The sequence below is a fragment of the Vitis riparia genome, chromosome 7 (genome assembly GCF_004353265.1).
Source record: "Vitis riparia cultivar Riparia Gloire de Montpellier isolate 1030 chromosome 7, EGFV_Vit.rip_1.0, whole genome shotgun sequence".
Lineage (NCBI taxonomy): Eukaryota > Viridiplantae > Streptophyta > Magnoliopsida > Vitales > Vitaceae > Vitis > Vitis riparia.
This window is the reverse complement of record NC_048437.1, coordinates 28286690-28304270: the sequence shown is the minus strand read 5'-3', so window position 1 is coordinate 28304270 and position 17581 is coordinate 28286690. Positions and strand designations below refer to the sequence as shown.

The 17581-nt window shown below is 38.6% G+C and overlaps 1 protein-coding gene across 2 annotated transcripts; it reads left to right on the top strand.

Moving 5' to 3' along the window:
- Positions 1–48: 48 nt before the first annotated feature.
- On the top strand, positions 49–17547 carry LOC117919073 (serine/threonine-protein phosphatase BSL1). Of its 2 annotated transcripts, none has more exons than XM_034836116.1 (21): positions 49–535; positions 620–680; positions 960–1038; positions 1431–1510; positions 1607–1701; positions 6871–6970; positions 8429–8498; positions 8905–9006; positions 9927–10008; positions 10118–10288; positions 11146–11335; positions 11421–11622; positions 11710–11877; positions 11962–12200; positions 15296–15380; positions 15474–15572; positions 15647–15846; positions 15927–16002; positions 16499–16634; positions 16714–16853; positions 16938–17547. In XM_034836116.1, the coding sequence occupies exons 1-21, from the start codon at positions 328–330 to the stop codon at positions 17019–17021; spliced, it is 2667 nt and encodes an 888-aa protein (XP_034692007.1). In that variant the 5' UTR covers positions 49–327; the 3' UTR covers positions 17022–17547. The 2 variants fall into 2 exon arrangements, with proteins under 2 accessions (XP_034692007.1, XP_034692008.1); XM_034836117.1 differs by having other exon boundaries at positions 444–535; positions 620–756.
- Positions 17548–17581: the final 34 nt, after the last annotated feature.

Genomic DNA, 17581 nt, shown 5'->3' with positions numbered 1-17581 from the left:
TGTAGAGGGTGAGGACGGAGTGCGGTTGTGTCAAAGGCAACGAAGGTGTCAATGCGGATTTGACTTGGCTACTAGTCTTGGTCTCTTAGAAGCTCCCCACCCACAAAAGTCTAACTCGGGACCCACTCCGCAGTATAATACAGAAACAAAGCCAGTTGAGGTCCGGTTCGGTCCGATCTGCTGGCTTCCATCACTGGGTCTAGGGTTCCTTTCCCATTTTCTACTACAAGACCATCACAATTCTCTTCTTCACTTCTTCTTCTTCTTCTTCCTGCGTGGATCTGTCATCTCTGTGCGATAGACTGATTCCTCTCAATTGTGGTTGCCATGGCTGGGTCGAAGCCATGGCTGTATCCTGCTCCCACTTATCGGACCTTGGAGAGCTACTGGGACACCGACGACGACGCGCCCGGCCCCCGCTGCGGTCACACTCTCACCGCCATCGCCCCCACCAAAACGCACGGCCCCCGCCTTATCCTCTTCGGCGGTGCCACTGCAATCGAGGGCGGCGCCTCCTCCTCTGCCCCCGGCATCCGTACTCCCCATCCTATCCGTTTCTTTTTCTTTGTATGGATTAGAGTTTGTGTTATTGCTTCACTGTGTGTTGTGTGTTTTCTAGGTCTGGCTGGAGTGACGAATTCGGTTCACTCGTATGACGTTCTCACCCGGAAGTGGACCAGGTGCGTGTGAAATGACTGGAGGTTGTGTTTTGTTGCTGAGGAAACTCGAGGAAAAGGGAAAGGAGATTTTTTTTGGGTTTGTGCTGGTGGAATTGACCTCAATTGAGCTAACTGATTTTTGTATTAGTTTAAGTTGAGCGGAGGTTTTTGTTTTATGAAACCTGTAATGATTGTTCTTTTCTCTTGGTCTCATCATTTAAGTAGCCAAATCCAGTATAATCGAGTTGAGTTTATGATTTTATTTTTACTTGTGATGTATTGTGAGCTTGGATCATGCAGACTTCGACCTGCTGGAGAGCCACCGTCTGTTAGGGCTGCACATGCTGCTGCTGCAGTTGGCACGATGGTCGTTTTTCAGGTAAGTTAAAGGTGGAATTTCGACGATAGGATAACGGGTTTTTTTGGTTGGATTAAAAGAAAAAAAAAGCGTCATTGATAGGTTGACGCGTTAATCTCTGTTTGGTTGTCCAGAATAATGAAGAAAGAAAAGAGAACGAAAATTTTGAGCCTTATGTTTTACAATTTCTTGAAATGATTAAGAAAATGGATCTCAACAAAGCGCACTGGTTGAGCTGTGCAAAGTTGAGCGGAGGTTCTCAATTTTCAGTGTTCTAAGTGATGAAGAATATATCTGAAATTTAAGATTCTCCTCTTTTTTTGGGATCTTTTTGGCAACCAAATGGAGAATTAGAATTTTTGTTCAGGGTTTGGATGGAATGTTTATTTTATGAATTCATATTGTCTTGCTAGGGTGGCATAGGTCCTGCTGGGCATTCCACTGATGATCTCTACGTGCTTGACTTGACCAATGACAAGTACAAGTGGCACAGGTGCGGTTCTACTAACAAAAGTAAACGTATTCTTGGTTGAGTTTTTTAAGTTGTAGTTTGGTTTTAACTGTACTTGTTGATCAATTTAATGTATAGAGTGGTTGTCCAAGGACAAGGTCCTGGGCCTCGTTATGGACACGTAATTGACTTGGTCGCTCAAAGATATCTTGTCACTGTCAGTGGAAATGATGGTAGGGCATTTCTTTTTTAGTCTTATTTTTTAAGTTTAATTTAATTTTGTTTCAATGGAACTGCTACCATGAGCAATGTAGGAAAAATAAGTGAATTATCAGTAGAAACTCTGTTTGTAATGTGTTATATCGATATATGTGTGTTTGACTATAAATAATGCATATATGTTACATTTTTCACGTATAACAATGCATATAACTTGTATGTGTGGTTTCATAAGCGTCTTTTTCTTTTTTCTATTGCTAGTTTCGTAAGTGTATCTTATAATACACAATACCATACAAACCATTTTTTTGATAGGTAAAAGCAATTGTATTAATAGCTCCTATAGAAGGGCACACAAAAGTTTACTCGATGTATATAAGGCACCTAAGGCCAAAAAAGAAGATGGATACACAAAAAAACAACACTCTCGCTTCACTTGTAACCCAACCAATCCATACCATATAAACCATATAAGATCCTTGTCTCTGATCTCTCCAACTTTATTAGAGAACATATCTTCTCATATACAATACCATATAAACAATATAAAATCCCATGGCTAATCCCTCTCCAACTTTATTAGGAAAAAGGTATTAACCATTTATAAGCACAAAACATGTTTATAATGTATAGATAAAAGAGAAGCTACAAAAAAGGCTATAACAACGGCACACTGGGGTATAAATGGGGTATACAAAGGGTGTACAAAGGGCACCAAGCAAAAAGAACAAGAAAAGAAAAGCACCTCTACGAACCTAGCCAATCGACAAAATCCAGTATAGACATATGTGTCTCTCCTATACAATACCTAACACAATCCAAAAAATTGCACATAAAAAGATTTGAGCAATTGTTTTGAATTTTCCTTACTTTGAAATGCCCTTCAATTCCTCTCTTGCCAAATTGTCCAAAAAAAGGCACAAATCAGTCCCAAATGGAGAAAAAATCAGCAGCTATAGAATTCCAACTAATGCACAATGCAAGAGAATGTGACTAACAGACTCTTCTTCCGTTTTGCACATTTAGCAAATGTGCCCTCAAGATACTCTTCTCCTTTTCAGTTGATCCAAAGTCAAAATTCTTCCCCACATTGTTTCCCAAGTAACAAATCATACCCTCTTTGAAATCCATGAGTAGAATGCTTTAACTAAGAGCTTTCCATTCTATGAATCTGACCAAACCGTCCTATTCTTTGCATCCTAAATCACCACTTGCTTTTGAAGTTTTTGCAAAAAGGCCTCCACCATCTTTAACTCCCAATCATGGAACTATCTAAAAAAGCGTGGGCTCCAATGCTCCCTCTCCTTCTCTTGCTCCCACGCATTTGCTACTCATGCATCTGTATAGCTTGATACGACGAACAAGGCAAGGGAAGAATCTCTAAACGATGACTCACCATTTCCCATAGTAAAGTGACATCTGCTTTTAAAAACCTCCTGATTGCTCCTAATGGCATTCTGTAGAACCACACCAAAATCTTCCTTTAACAACCTGGAACACCATCCTCCTCCCCCAAATTTCCAAATTACTACTCAATACCATAGAGACTTCTTTTGTGAGGAAAATCTCCAACTCCACTTGCCTAAAAGAGCAAGATTAATAATAAAAAGATTCCTGATGCCAAGACCACCTTCTTTCTTGGCCATGCATGCTATTAACCACTTGACCAAATGAGGCTTTTTCTTTAGAGCTCCACCCTCCCAAAGGAAATCTCTTTGAATTTTTCTTAAGCATTGAACTTACCCTTCTTGGAATCACCAATGAGGACATGCAATAGATTGGTAAATTGGAAAGAATACTTTTAATTAGAGTGAGTCTCCCGTTTTTCTACAAATATTGCCCCCCTTCCATGAGACCTATTTTTTCTAAAATCTCTCCTCCATTGCATTCCACATTGCCATCAATTTAAACGGGGTGTTCAATGAGAGTCCTAAACATGCAGAAGGAAGCCTCCTTGTACAACAACCCAATTTAGACTCCACAACTTCCAAATTCTCTACCCACCCAATCGAAACAAGATTTCTCTTTTCCAAATTGATTTTTAATTCCTTACTCAACACTTTCAATTTCCAAGCTAATACATGATTGAACGATCCTCTGACATTATAGTTAGTCTACATTTTTTTTTTCTGACAAGTAAAGAGATGTAAAAATATATTAAAAAGAGTGGAAGTTGAGGAGTCCATTGACCATCTTTTTCTCCATCGCGAAAAGACAAGGGAAGTATGGAAGCTGTTCTTTACCCTATTTGGAGTGTATTGGGTGTTCCCTTTCTCGATTAGGGAAACCCTCTTAGGGTGGAAAGGGGCTTTTGTGGGTAACAAGCGTAGGATGGTTTGGAATGCGAGCCCTTTATACTAGTTTTGATCAGTTTGGAAGGTAAGGAACAAGATTGCCTTTGAAGATGGTGTGTTGTCCTTGCAAAAGTTGAAAGCTTTTTTTGTATATTTACTTTGTTGAGAGTTTAAATTGTTTATAAAAGATGGTCCTTCAATGCTAATTGATTTCATTGATTGGGTGGGTTCCCATTGAGGGAGGGGTTGTTTTTTGCACATATTTTTTGGACAGTTTTTTGTTTAAGCTATATGGGGGTGAGTCTCTCTTTCTTTTGTACATCTCAAGTCGCTATTTTAGCGCCTTTTCGTAATACATTACTCTCTCTCTCGTATATATATATATATATATATATATATATATATATATATATATATATATATATATATATATATATATATATATATATGTATGTATGTATGTATATTATAAAAAAAGGCGCCAAAACGGCGACTCAAAGTAAACAAAAAAGATGCACCAACCCCCACTCAATTGGAACAAAAACAGCTGTCAACAAGGAGGTACAAAAAAGACCCCACCCTCAATGAGAACCCAACCAATCAATGAAACCAACTAACAGCAAATGACCATCTCTTATGAACAATTTCGTCTCTGACCAAAGAAAACAAACAAAAGAACTTTTAAGTCTTTGGATGGACAACACATCATCTTCAAATGCAATTCTGTTCTTTGCCTTCCAAATCGTCAAAAAATGCATAAGAGGCCTACTCTCCAAACTCCCCTCCTCTTATTTCCTACAAAGCACCCATCCCATCTCAAAAGTGTCGCCCTAACTGATGAAGGCAACACCCATTGCACCCCAAAGAGAGTGAAAAACACCTCCATAAAGTCCTTGCATTGGCACAATGGAGAAGGATGTGATCTATTGATTCTCTATGCATTTGGCCAAGGCAACATCTATTCACTAACAACCCTCCTCTTTTCTGAATTTGATCCAAAGTAAGAGCTTTTCCCCATGTTGCTTCCCACCCAAAAAAACTCACTTTGGGATGCACACAAGACTTCCAAATAATATTCAATGGGAAGGAAATTGTAGAGCCTGGTTCTAAGGCTTTGTAGAGGGATTTAACAAAAAACTTCCCACACTTGGTCTCCGTCCAAAGCACCCTATCCTCATCCCACTGAACACTCTTCCCATTGAGACTCAATAAGAATCTGTCCACCTCACATCCACCTCCCAATCATTGAAGGGTCTACAGAAATGCAAGTTCCAACTCCCCTCTCCATTAGTGGAACTCCACACGTCATTCACCCAAGCATTCTTGGAGACAACTAGAGCAAATAATGAAGGAAAAGAGTCACTAAAAGGTGAAGACCCACACCATTTATCCTTCCAAAATCTCACCCTCCAGTCATTACCCACCATAAAAGAAAATCTACTACTTACCAAGTGCCACTCCTTCCTAATTGCTTTCCACCACCCCACACCATACCCATCCCTCACTTCCTTAGTACACCCCCCTTGCTCCTCCCCATACTTTCCCCTTATCATTTGATTCCAAAAGGCCCCTCTCTCAATTGCAAATCTCCAACTCCATTTGCATAGGAGAGCCTTCTTGAGCATAGATAGGCACTTCACCCCCAACCCCCTTACTCACTAAAGCCTTCTGCTGTGAAGTCACATATTTTCAAACCTGAATGGGGTTTTGTCCTTCCTCAACCCACCTCCATCTAGCAAAATGGGGGCATGATTGGAGACCAGCTTAGGCAGAACACTCTGAAGGATGCCACTGAAATAGTTGTCCCACTCTTCTGAAACAAGAACTTAATCCAACCTCAATGCAGACTACGCTCCCTCAGCAGGTATATTGTCCTCCAATAGAGGCAGATCACACAAATTAAACTCCTCAATTATCTTAGAGAAATGCATTGTCGTTGAAGAACTCCTGGAACAATTCCACTTTTTGTTTGAAAATCTTAACCAAATTGAAGTCTCCCCCACCCCCCACACACCAATGGTCATTCTAGAGACCTAAGATCGTCCAGTTCAGGTAAAAAACCAGATGAAATCATCCTCGCTGATCTTGAAGCAATAGGAAATGGAGTAGGCCCCCAGCACTGTCTTGAAAACCTCTTAGCTCCATACTTGATAGCTCTAGTACCCCTGGTTTTCACCTCTCCCCAGTCTAAGAATGTACCCACCCCAAGTTTCCTTACCAGCTGAATTGACATTGCTGCACCTTAGTTTTTTTCAGCACACCAAGTCAACCCTTTGAGACCTTATCAAAGATTGTATAACTTCCTGTTTTTCTCTGTCATTTGCCCCTCCTACATTCCAGGAAAGAATTTTCTGCTTCATTGATTGACCAGAACTAGCTCCCACCCATTGTTTCCACTCCTCCTCTCCCTGCTTAACAACCCTTTCTAATTGACAGAACGCATCAACTTCTTGAGCTCTCTATCTGCTTTTGAAACAGGCACATGCTTCCTCTTGCTCCTTGAGGCCAAACACCTAGATCACCTATGGGCCTCCATCTTTTTTAGCAATAACAAAATTTCATTTTCAAACTCATCTATAGGCATATACAATTCCCCATCCATTTTCAGATTTGATACATTTTTACTACACAAGTTAAGTTGCTTCTTCCTTTGGTAGTATGGCCTCATTTGTACTTGTAAATATCTTGTCCAGATGAAAAAAATTGTTATCCTTCATGGTTTCATGCTTTTAATTGTTTCTACATTTCAAATGTAACTGTGTGATCCGCATGCAGGGTTGATGTCCTGCCCAAGAAAAGTATGTTTATCTTTATGCTAGATGATTATGAATGTATCTTTTTTTTTTTTTCCTTTTCCTTTTTAAACAAAATTATGTTTGTCTTTTGTAGGAAAACGAGTTCTATCAGATGCTTGGGCTTTGGACACTGCTCAGAAACCATATGCATGGCAGAGGCTCAACCCAGAAGGTGATAGACCTTCTGCTAGAATGTGAGTGTTTACAGTTTGGCTGCAATTGCAGAATTTAGGTGTTTTTGCTTAGATTGAGAATTTTGTTTTTACTTCTGAAGTGAATTGAGTATTCTTACCTCAGAAATTTTTTTGGTGAATATCATTGATGATCAATTTATGGTTTGCAATGCTTAAGATCCATGAATGTATTAGAATACAAAATGAAAGGTATTGTTCATACTTAAAAAAAGGATCACCAAAGGAAGGTTTCTTGGGAATGCATGGTTTTTGTTTATGTGCTTACATTCAACACATCATTTTGGATCAACAGTTAAATTGGTTATGAATAGCCATATTATTCCCTGTGCTGATTGGTAGCTGAAAGTATTTGCTGTATGCTACCAATTTAGTAGTTTTTTAGATTGACAAACCTAATTGTTTTATTCTTTCCATTCTCTCCTATGTTCCTTTGCACATAGTTGGTTTGTTGATTACTATTATGTCTTTCTCAGCTTGTCTGCTGTCCTCTCTCTCTCTCAAAATATGTGCTGTATGCTGCCCAGTTAGTGGTTTCTTATAACAGAAAAGCCTATTAATTTTGTTCTTTCCGATCTCTCCCATGTTCCCTTGCTCAATATTATGGCTCTCTCTCTCCATCCACCAAACCTAATTTCTCTTCTCATCATTACCCTTATAACTGCTTGCCACCTTCAATCTGCCATCCTTTCATTCACCAAACCTGCTTTCTCTTTTCACCATAACTCATATAACCACTTTCTATCTTCACTACATGATCCTTTCCAAGAGTCTGGTATCTGCTCAGTGCTGGAAGGTCATATATATCTTCACTATCTTTTTTAAGGAGGGAGTAAGGTCAATCTTTAATTTGGTCCACCAGGTATTCTGCATTGCACTGGCCTGAATTTGGTCCTAATCCTCTGTCATTTCAGTTTGCTAGTTCAGTCATTCTTCTATTATGGTATAATTTATGGTCTCTTGTACCTAATTTTTAAGTTATATCCTATCTCACTACCATTGGAGTGGTATAGAACTGCTGCCTATCATTGTGACTGGATTGGATTGGAATAGAACCGCTGCATCAGTGTGGCCACTAACTCTACTGTCTAATGTTTTTCTTCACCCTTATTTGTCATAATTTTTTTCACAAGTTCCTTAGCTTTCTTGGTGGGGCTTACCTGTCAGTGCTTGTTTTACATTTGTTTACTGGTGTCATTTTGCTTATCAGAAATGAAATAAAAATGTGTTCACTGGTGTCATTTTGGGCATTATAGTACAAGTATGCACAGCCACTCAATTTCAGATCTTGTGATTTTTTTGAATTTGTATTTTAATGACCCCTGGCTGAGTGGCTCCTGAAGCTGGATATTCTTCCATTCTTACAAGGTCATAGTTATAACTCAAATGTAAAATGATCAATTTCTGCATTCTTTCAACGGTATGAGTTTCAAATTTTACGTAATACAATATAATTTGTAGGTATGCAACGGCTAGTGCCCGCTCAGATGGCATGTTTTTGCTTTGTGGTGGAAGGGATTCGTCTGGTGCGGTATGATCTAGTGTTCTTCTGTGTACTTAGACCAATCAGTTGCTGGCATAATTTGGCGTGAATTTTATTCTTGGTTTTATGTTTCTTCATATTGAATTAGCATACTTGGATCTGCTGTATTCATGGGCTTGTAAATGCATGACACAAGGGCAACAATTTATTTTCTGCTATTAGTGACAGTTATTAAATATATCATATCAAGCTTTAATTATGGATTATATGAAGCCTTCAAGCTGAGCATTTAAAAAAATCAGTGAAAGACACCATTTCTATTTTCAAGAAAATAGTCAAAATGTAGAAATACTTGCATAATCATTGCTTAGTAAATCATCTATGTGAAGCACAGTATTCAATGCAATGCTGCCGTCTGGTATCAGTACCGCTGATTTTCTGTGTGCTTTTACAGCCACTTGCTGATGCCTATGGGCTGCTTATGCATAGGAATGGCCAGTGGGAGTGGACCCTTGCACCAGGGGTGTCTCCATCACCAAGGTACCAACATGCTGCGGTAAGTGGTAATAACACAGAAGGACTTCATAGCTAATGGATTGGCAGTTAATATTTCTTTTGAGTATAATGCATTTCCTTGGAGTGGTTTTTCTTTTGTGCTTTTTGTTTTGTTAGACTATACTTTGTGTCGGAAATTTTATGTTACATGGGCTTAGGTCAAGATGTTAGGTGCAATATATGTCTAGGTGTCAGATTCATATCCCCAAATCTTAGGATATAGAGTTAGGAATAAAGTATTTGGGGGTCCAAGTTTCTTTTTCTCTATGTTAGAGTAAAATGAATTAGTGTCTACACAAAATATATATTATTAGATTTGGCTCATGCGCAATTTACTCATTCAGAAATGCCCATGTGAACAAAGGGACAAATTGATGCGGGACCACATACACTATACATCCCCACACATCAGCAAGCCCGGGGCTAGCTAGGCCAAATCTCGCTTTGATACCAAATGATGTGGAACCACATACGCTACCAAAAGCTTAAGCTAATGGGGGGTAGAGGTAGCCCCACATATAAGGCCCAACCAACGTTAGTAATCAGCCGATGTGGGACATTGGATTTTTGTTCGTCCTATGTCACAAATTAAGCTAGTGTTGTTGAAAACTAATAGTACATAGCCTAGTAATATCAGGGGGAGGATGATCCTCACATCTTATAATTTCCATAGCCACACCCTTACCTTTGTCATGTCATGTTCAACAGGGGCTCTTCACTCGTTCTGTACTTGACATGTAATATATACTGGAATAATTTCATGAGGTTAGGATCACAGGTTCCTATTTTGGTGTCTTATTGTACAGTCTGTGCCCTCTCCTTAATTAGTTGGCTCTTTCCTTTTTAAACCACCCTGCCACCCCAAGCCAAAAACAAACCAACGACCTCGGAATCAATGAACATGACATGTCTTGTTATCAGGTTTTTGTTGGTGCTCGGTTGCATGTTACAGGAGGTGCTCTCAGGGGAGGTCGGGCAATAGAAGGTGAAGCAGCTGTAGCAGGTATCTTTGGGTTTTCATTCTATGGTTCATCAATAAAAAAGTCAATTATGAATTAATCAGTTGAAAATCTGAAGTATTGTATTTTTCAATGTTACTTCTATCTTGGAAGTATTGGACACTGCTGCTGGAGTTTGGCTAGACAGAAATGGGCTTGTTACTTCCCCACGCACTAACAAGGGGCACACTGAATACGATCCTTCTCTGGAGCTTATGCGTCGTTGTCGACATGCAGCAGCTTCTGTTGGAGTTCGTATTTATATTTATGGTGGTCTTAAAGGAGGTAAAGACTGTAAACACGGAATCAAAGAACATCTTTATATCATTTTCAAGAACACCTAACAGACCAATTTGAGTATTTACTACTGAAGCTATGCTGCTACTGGAAAATGAACTACCCTTTTTCATCGACATTTTCACCTAGCAATTTTTATCCACCAACTATTGCTAGTTTTTAGTCTTTAGATTTCGGTTGAACTCCAGTCTAGGGGTGCTAATTTGTAAAAAATTTCCCTTGAAAACTTATGGATGTTACCAACAATATTTGTAAATGTTTGATACTAAGAATGTGTGGTACAGAAGCAGAATTAATGTTGTGGGAAAAGCTTCATTACTCTTTCAGTTTCTAGAAATCAAGTACCTGGTTTTTTGTTTCCTGGTGCTGGAAATGTAGCATATTTTGACAAGATTGAACCATCAATTATAACTCCATATTCTAACCATGACCAAAGTAATTATGGTTATGATTGCAAGGGGAGTGTTGGAAATGTTAGAATTAGTTCTTTTTCAAAATCTGATACTGAAACAAATTCCAATTTCTATACTAACCCTGCAGTTATCTCCTTCAGGAATGATGATAAGTCTCCTTCTCCTCTATTATAAAGGTCTTTTAGCATTGAGAATGTACCTGTTGGGTTAAAATAGAGTTCCTAAATATGAGTCTGCTACTTTTCCTTGGATCTTATGGAGAAATAATCTGTGTATGAATCTGAGCATACAATTTCTTTTGAACTATTTTAACATTATAGAATTACCCTTTTTGATGATAACCCCTGCTTTCAATTCTATTTCCCCAACAGGAGGAGTTTATTTAGCTCCTTTATGGTGGCATAATATAATTTGTTGTATCACTATGTGCAGACATGCTGCTAGACGATTTCCTGATTGCAGAAAATTCAGCATTTCAGTCTGATATTAATTCTCCTATATTAACTTCTGATAGAGCCGCAACCATCACAAGCCCCAAACTTAATCAATCTAATGCAAATCTATATGGAACAACACCAACTCCAGATGGCAGACTTGAGGTTCCCTCATCTGGAGCCACAAGGTTTTATTCTGTACCCTACTTTGTGTAAATATTTTTGCTCATCTTTGCCCCTGTAATCATTGATAATTTGCCTCATATTTACCAGCATGGACAAAAGTTCCATGGAGAAATTGGCAGAGGCTTCTGCTGCTGAAGCAGAGGCAGTAAGCGCTGTATGGCAAGCAATGCAGGCAGCATCTGCTGTTCCTTCTGATGAAACATCAGTATCTGATGACAACTCACAAGCTGCTGAAACCACTTCAGATGGTAGTGACACTGAGGCTGATGTTCGCCTCCACCCTAGAGCTGTATGTTCTTCAGGGCTAGCATCTGTATGCTGCTTTCTTCTTCAATCTGCAAAATTATTATACTTATCTGAACTTTTGATGCTACAGGTTGTAGTTGCTAAGGAGGCTGTTGGGAATCTGGGTGGGATGGTAAGGCAATTGTCCTTGGATCAGTTTGAAAATGAGAGCAGGCGAATGGTTCCCATGAATAACGACTTGTCATATCCTACAAGAAAGTTCACCAGGCAGAAATCTCCTCAGGGCTTGCATAAAAAGGCAAACATTATCAAATGTATTTTGTTCTTTTCATGTTTAATTCTTTTTATGGGGTAGTTCATTATCATCATTTGTTTCTGGCAGATTATTTCTACATTGCTCAGGCCTCGGAACTGGAAAGCTCCTGCAAATAGGAGGTTTTTCCTTGATTCTTATGAAGTGGGAGAGCTTTGTTATGCTGCCGAACAGATATTTATGCATGAGCCAACAGTTCTCCAGTTGAAAGCTCCTATTAAAGTATTTGGTGATCTTCATGGACAATTTGGTGATTTGATGCGTCTATTTGATGAGTATGGATTTCCATCCACTGCAGGAGACATAACGTAAGTTTGATTGAACTTATGTAATATACAGTATTTTGCGTACATTTCAGTCGTAGAAACAGAACTGAGTTTGGATAGAGAGTTGGTAATGTAACAGATTTAGATTTCATGTGTCTTAAGAAGTGGAGTTATGACTGTAAACTCCATGGTTTGTGTTCTGATTATGAACCAAGTTGTTACATGGTTAAAATCTGTCAAATTAATTGAATTAGCTGTGGCTGCTCTCTGTCTATTTATATATCAGATACAAGGGGCCTACATTTGCATATAGTAGACCAGCAAAGATGCAGTTTTGATTTAAATCAATTGATAGTTTATATATGAGTTTATTGGTGTTTGTTATTTGCAAATTATAATGGTTCTGGTTTGTGAGAATAATAGATGTTCAACTAGAATTACAGAGGTATACCTTGAAATCTAAGGATTTATGCATAAATTGCATTCTTAGTGAGAACCTGAAGCAAGATTGGATTGTGGGGAAGAGCTGATCTTAGTGACCCTTTTTCACCCCCACCCCCCCTCCTTTTTTTTCTTCTGTCTTTTCTTTTGCAATTTTAGAACTATCAGTCATACAAAGAGAGTGAAAAGGATGATAAGAAATGGAATGAGAATTTAAAGTAGATAATAAACAGTGGTTAATATTTATGAGTTGAGAATGGTGTGAAAATACTATAAAAGATAAGGTCTGGAGTGCAGTTGAAAAAACCTGGAGTGGTCTAAATATATGATACAAAGGCACTCATGAGAAGTAGGGAGTTTACACTATTTGAAAGTGACAGGGGAGGAAGCAGAAAAATGACATGAATAGAGTTAGTAAAACAAATTTAATATCCTGTAGGAAACTGAAGAGCTATGGCCTTTAGTGGGAGTAGAATGAGATCCATGTTGCCTAATCAAGAGCAACTAAAGTATCTGAGTTGGACTTTCATGTGATTTGAGGCAAGATCTGGTTTAAAAATCAATTTAGAGAAAAGCAAACTAATTTCGGTTGGGGAGTTGCTAATGTGGAGGCATTATCTTCTCTGTTGGGTTATAGAGTGGGGAATCTACCCACTACATACTCAGGTCTACGACCTACCTTTGGGAGCTCCTCACAGAACAAGGGTTTGGGATAAAGAGGAGAGATGTCAGAGAAAGCTGACAGTGTAGAAGAGGCAATACCTCTTAAAAGGAGGGAGACTTGCTTTGATTAAAAGTACACTATCCAACCTTCCAATTTCTTTCATGCCTCTATTTTTTATCCCGAGGAGAGTGACCTTAAGATTGGAATAGATCCAAAGAGATTTCCTTTGGGGCGGAGGGCGCTTGAGAAAAAGCCTCATTTGGTTAATTAGGTTATTGTTTGCTCGGGCAAAAGGAGGGGGGACCTCAACATCAGGGATCTATCCATTTGAAACAAGGCTTTCCTTGGCAAGTAGAGCTGAAGATTCTTAAAGCAGAGAGACTTCCTTTGGAAACAGGTGGTAGTGGAGAAGTTTTGGAAAGAAGGTGGGTGATGGTGCTCTAGGGGCATGAGGGATGGCTATGGAGTGAAGTTGTGGAATTGGTGGGAGGGCTTTAAAAGTAGATCTCGTTTCATACTTGGCAATGGAAGAATGGTTAAATTGTGGAAAGATAGATGATGTGGAGACCAATTTTTGGGAGAGCCTTTCCCAACATTATTCTCTACAGCAACTGATAAATATAAAGTTTTGGAAAGAAGATGGGTGATGGTGCTCTAGGGGCGTGAGGGATGGCTATGGAGTGAGGTTGTGGAATTGGTGGGAGGGCTTTAAAAGTAGATCTTGTTTCATACTTGGCAATGGAAGAATGGTTAAATTGTGAAAAGATAGATGGTGTGTAGACCAATTTGGTTTTGTTTCGGTTAGAAGGGGTGAAAATAATAGAATGGGTTGGAAGGAATCCAAAGGTAGCAAGTTTTCTATTAAATCTTTCTACTCAACCTAGGCTAGAAGAGAGCCTTTTCCTCCAAGTATAATTTGGAATCCTAGGCTTCTACAAATGTGGGTTTCTTTGCTTTGAAAGCAGCTAGGGGAAGGATTTTGACGATTAATCAGCTCAAAAAGAGGAGATGGATAATACCAAGTGGATGCTTTTTGTGCAAAGATGAAGAATTAGTTGATCACATACTCTGTCGTTGCCCTAAAGCCAATATCCTGTAATATCTGGTCTTTTCTTTCTTTAGAGTGGCATGGGTGCTCCACTCTACAGTAAGAGGAACCCTACCAAGTTGGTATAGATCTTGTGGGGAAAGAACGGAAAAATGCTTGGAGGTTTGCCCCTTGTGGTTTTTTTGGACTCTATAGAAGGAAAGAAACATGAGGTCTTTTAAAGATGTTGAATAGTCAGACCAAATAATTAGATATGCTTTTATGAGTACTTTTTTGGAATGGGTTAAAGTATATGTAATTGATCATTCATTGGCCATGATAGACTTTGTTTGTTGGCTTAGCTCCAAGTAAGGAGAGAGAGCTTGTTTTTTTGTGTTTTTCTCTCTTCTTTTGTCTTACCTGATAGTGCTCCTACTGTATACATTGTGTGTACTTTGATGCACACTTTGCTTAAGCACTGTAAATATATTATTTATTTTTGTCAATCAAAAAAATTAAGTACTTAAAAAGGATAAATTCCCTCTATATCCTTTGTGCAAAATAATAACACAACTTTTCAAACCAAACTTAGTTGTCAAAATAGTAGATGTTTTGAAGCCAATACATGCATCACATGAATTTTCTGGGTTCAGACCATTGTAGCCCTATTGGGGCAACTTTTCCCTGCTGCACTTTAAATAGAACTTGTCAATTTAGAGTTTCATTGCATAATGCGGCGGGAAACAAAAGGTCAGTTATAACTAATGTGCTATATGTGCTTTAGCAGTTTTACAGACAAGCTTGATTTTCATTAAGCCTTAACCAATCTTGACTCATATGAATGTTTCCTGTAATCCATGCTGCTCATTCATTGCCATATATCATGCAATTAAAAGAAAAAATTAACTCTGGCTATTCCTTAGGCTCTCTTTTTAAATTAAGAATCTGAGCAGCAGGTTTCTTAACCTTTTTTGGACTTGGTTAACAATGTATTTTATGTTTCAGGTATATTGACTATTTGTTTTTGGGAGATTATGTTGATCGAGGACAGCACAGCTTGGAGACTATAACTTTGCTTCTTGCTCTTAAGGCAATCCTTTGGCTTCATAATCCAATTATGGTGGCTTTAAAGTGCATTGTTCCTTTTGTTTTACCATGTTGTTCTTTTATTGTGATTTTGCAGATTGAGTATCCTGAGAATGTTCACTTGATACGTGGAAACCATGAGGCTGCTGACATAAATGCACTTTTTGGTTTTCGTCTTGAATGCATTGAGAGAATGGTATTGATGAAAATCCTATATTCCTCTTTGAAGGTTTGAATGTACTAATAATTTATATATGCATATATATGTAGGGAGAGAGTGATGGGATATGGGCATGGACACGGTTCAATCAACTTTTCAACTTTCTTCCACTTGCTGCACTTATTGAGAAGAAGATTATCTGTATGCATGGTGGGATAGGGAGGTCTATAAGTTCTGTAGAACAGATAGAAAAGCTTGAAAGGCCTATAACGATGGATGCTGGGTCTATAATTTTAATGGACCTTCTATGGTATGCTCTAATTCAATTCATTGGTTCATATCTCATCCCATGTTTATATTTAGTTCACCTCAAAGTATTTGTTTGTACAGGTCTGATCCTACAGAAAATGATAGCATAGAGGGTTTGAGACCAAATGCTAGAGGACCTGGTCTTGTCACTTTTGGGGTATGCTTCTTGTTGTTAACTGCACATTTATGGAATGGATTTGTTAATCTGAATTTCTGCATTTGCATGGCTGTTCATCTGCAATTTCTGCATTTTGTCGGTATCTAATTTGAAGAAAACAACACTTAGCATACATCTCAGATATGGGAATGAAGGATGCATCCAACATGCCAAAAACCTTAAAAATTGGGAGCTAACCACCAACATTTAACAACTTGGAACCAAAAACTAAAACCTTTCCAGGCTATACATTCTCCCAAAAGCAAATACAGAGAACAGTATTTGATGAAAGATCAAGCTTTTACCTGCTGAAAAAAAATTTATAACTTGGCAATTTTATTTGTTACTTTTTTTTCCATCTGGTATTGCAATAACCTTGTTATAGTTATGAATATCTGTGCTGAGACGATTCTTCATGATCCTTTTTGTTGGTGAAAATTTTACTGGTTGTACCCATTTGTAACCCCTACCCTAATTTTCTTGCCTAAACCTGCAGCCTGACCGAGTCACAGACTTCTGTAAGAAAAACAAATTGCAGCTCATTATAAGAGCTCACGAATGCGTTATGGATGGGTTTGAACGGTTTGCTCAGGGACAGTTGATTACACTTTTTTCTGCAACTAATTATTGTGGTAAGCTAAGGGAACTTCGAGGTTTTTTTTTACATCTACTCTAGTAGCATCTGCTGTCTAATTTGTCAAATGCTTTCAGGGACGGCAAACAATGCTGGAGCGATACTGGTTGTTGGCAGGGGGCTGGTTGTGGTTCCAAAACTGATTCATCCCTTGCCACCTCCCCTCCAATCACCTGAGACATCTCCCGAGCGTACAGTAGATGACACATGGATGCAGGTGAGATTCACTGTGATATTCATTTTTGAACAGAAAATTTGTTGATTGGCTCATGTCATACGTGTTGTTTCTGGTGTTCTGCAGGAGCTTAACATTCAAAGACCACCAACTCCTACTCGAGGCCGCCCACAACCTGACCTTGACCGCAACTCACTTGCATATATATGATGCGACCTAATTAATGTGTGTATTTTACAAAGTTTCAACATGGGAATCCCCTGTTTCTTCACAAGCTTGATCCTTGTCCAGTTCAAGATCAATCATAAAATCTGCTGCAAGACGCAATATAGAGCACCTGTGTTTGTATCTTCAGATATACAATTTTCAGAAGACTAAAGCCTTTTACTAGTGTACACAGTTTGAGATGGTATAAGCTGGTAGCCAAAGCAGAGTGTGATCGATCATCCTTGCAGAATTTGCTTTGTAACATTTGTATAATTAGCCGGTGGAAGAGATTGCGGGGAAGCATCTCCAGCAACACAGTAAACTTATAATGAGGGAAATCGATCACTTAGGGTTTTGTATTATAATATTGATTATAATTGAATTACATTTTATTGATTTATGAAATTTATTTTTGATTTTGTGAAAGGCTTGATTGTGAATTATGGAACTTTGAGATCCACACCGACCTGGATTTTGAAGTCTGGTGATCTTTTCATTATTTATGGTAAAGAGATTGGAGTTTTTGATTTGTTCTTCGAGACATTAAGTTTGTGATTTGTGAT

Coding starts and splice junctions, on each gene's coding strand:
- LOC117919073 (XM_034836116.1), top strand. CDS start 328: ATGGCTGGGTCGAAGCCATGGCTGTATCCTGCTCCCACTTATCGGACC. Junction 9,007..9,926: donor CAAGGTACCAACATGCTGCG/GTAAGTGGTAAT, acceptor TCTTGTTATCAG/GTTTTTGTTGGTGCTCGGTT. Junction 12,201..15,295: donor TCCACTGCAGGAGACATAAC/GTAAGTTTGATT, acceptor TTTATGTTTCAG/GTATATTGACTATTTGTTTT.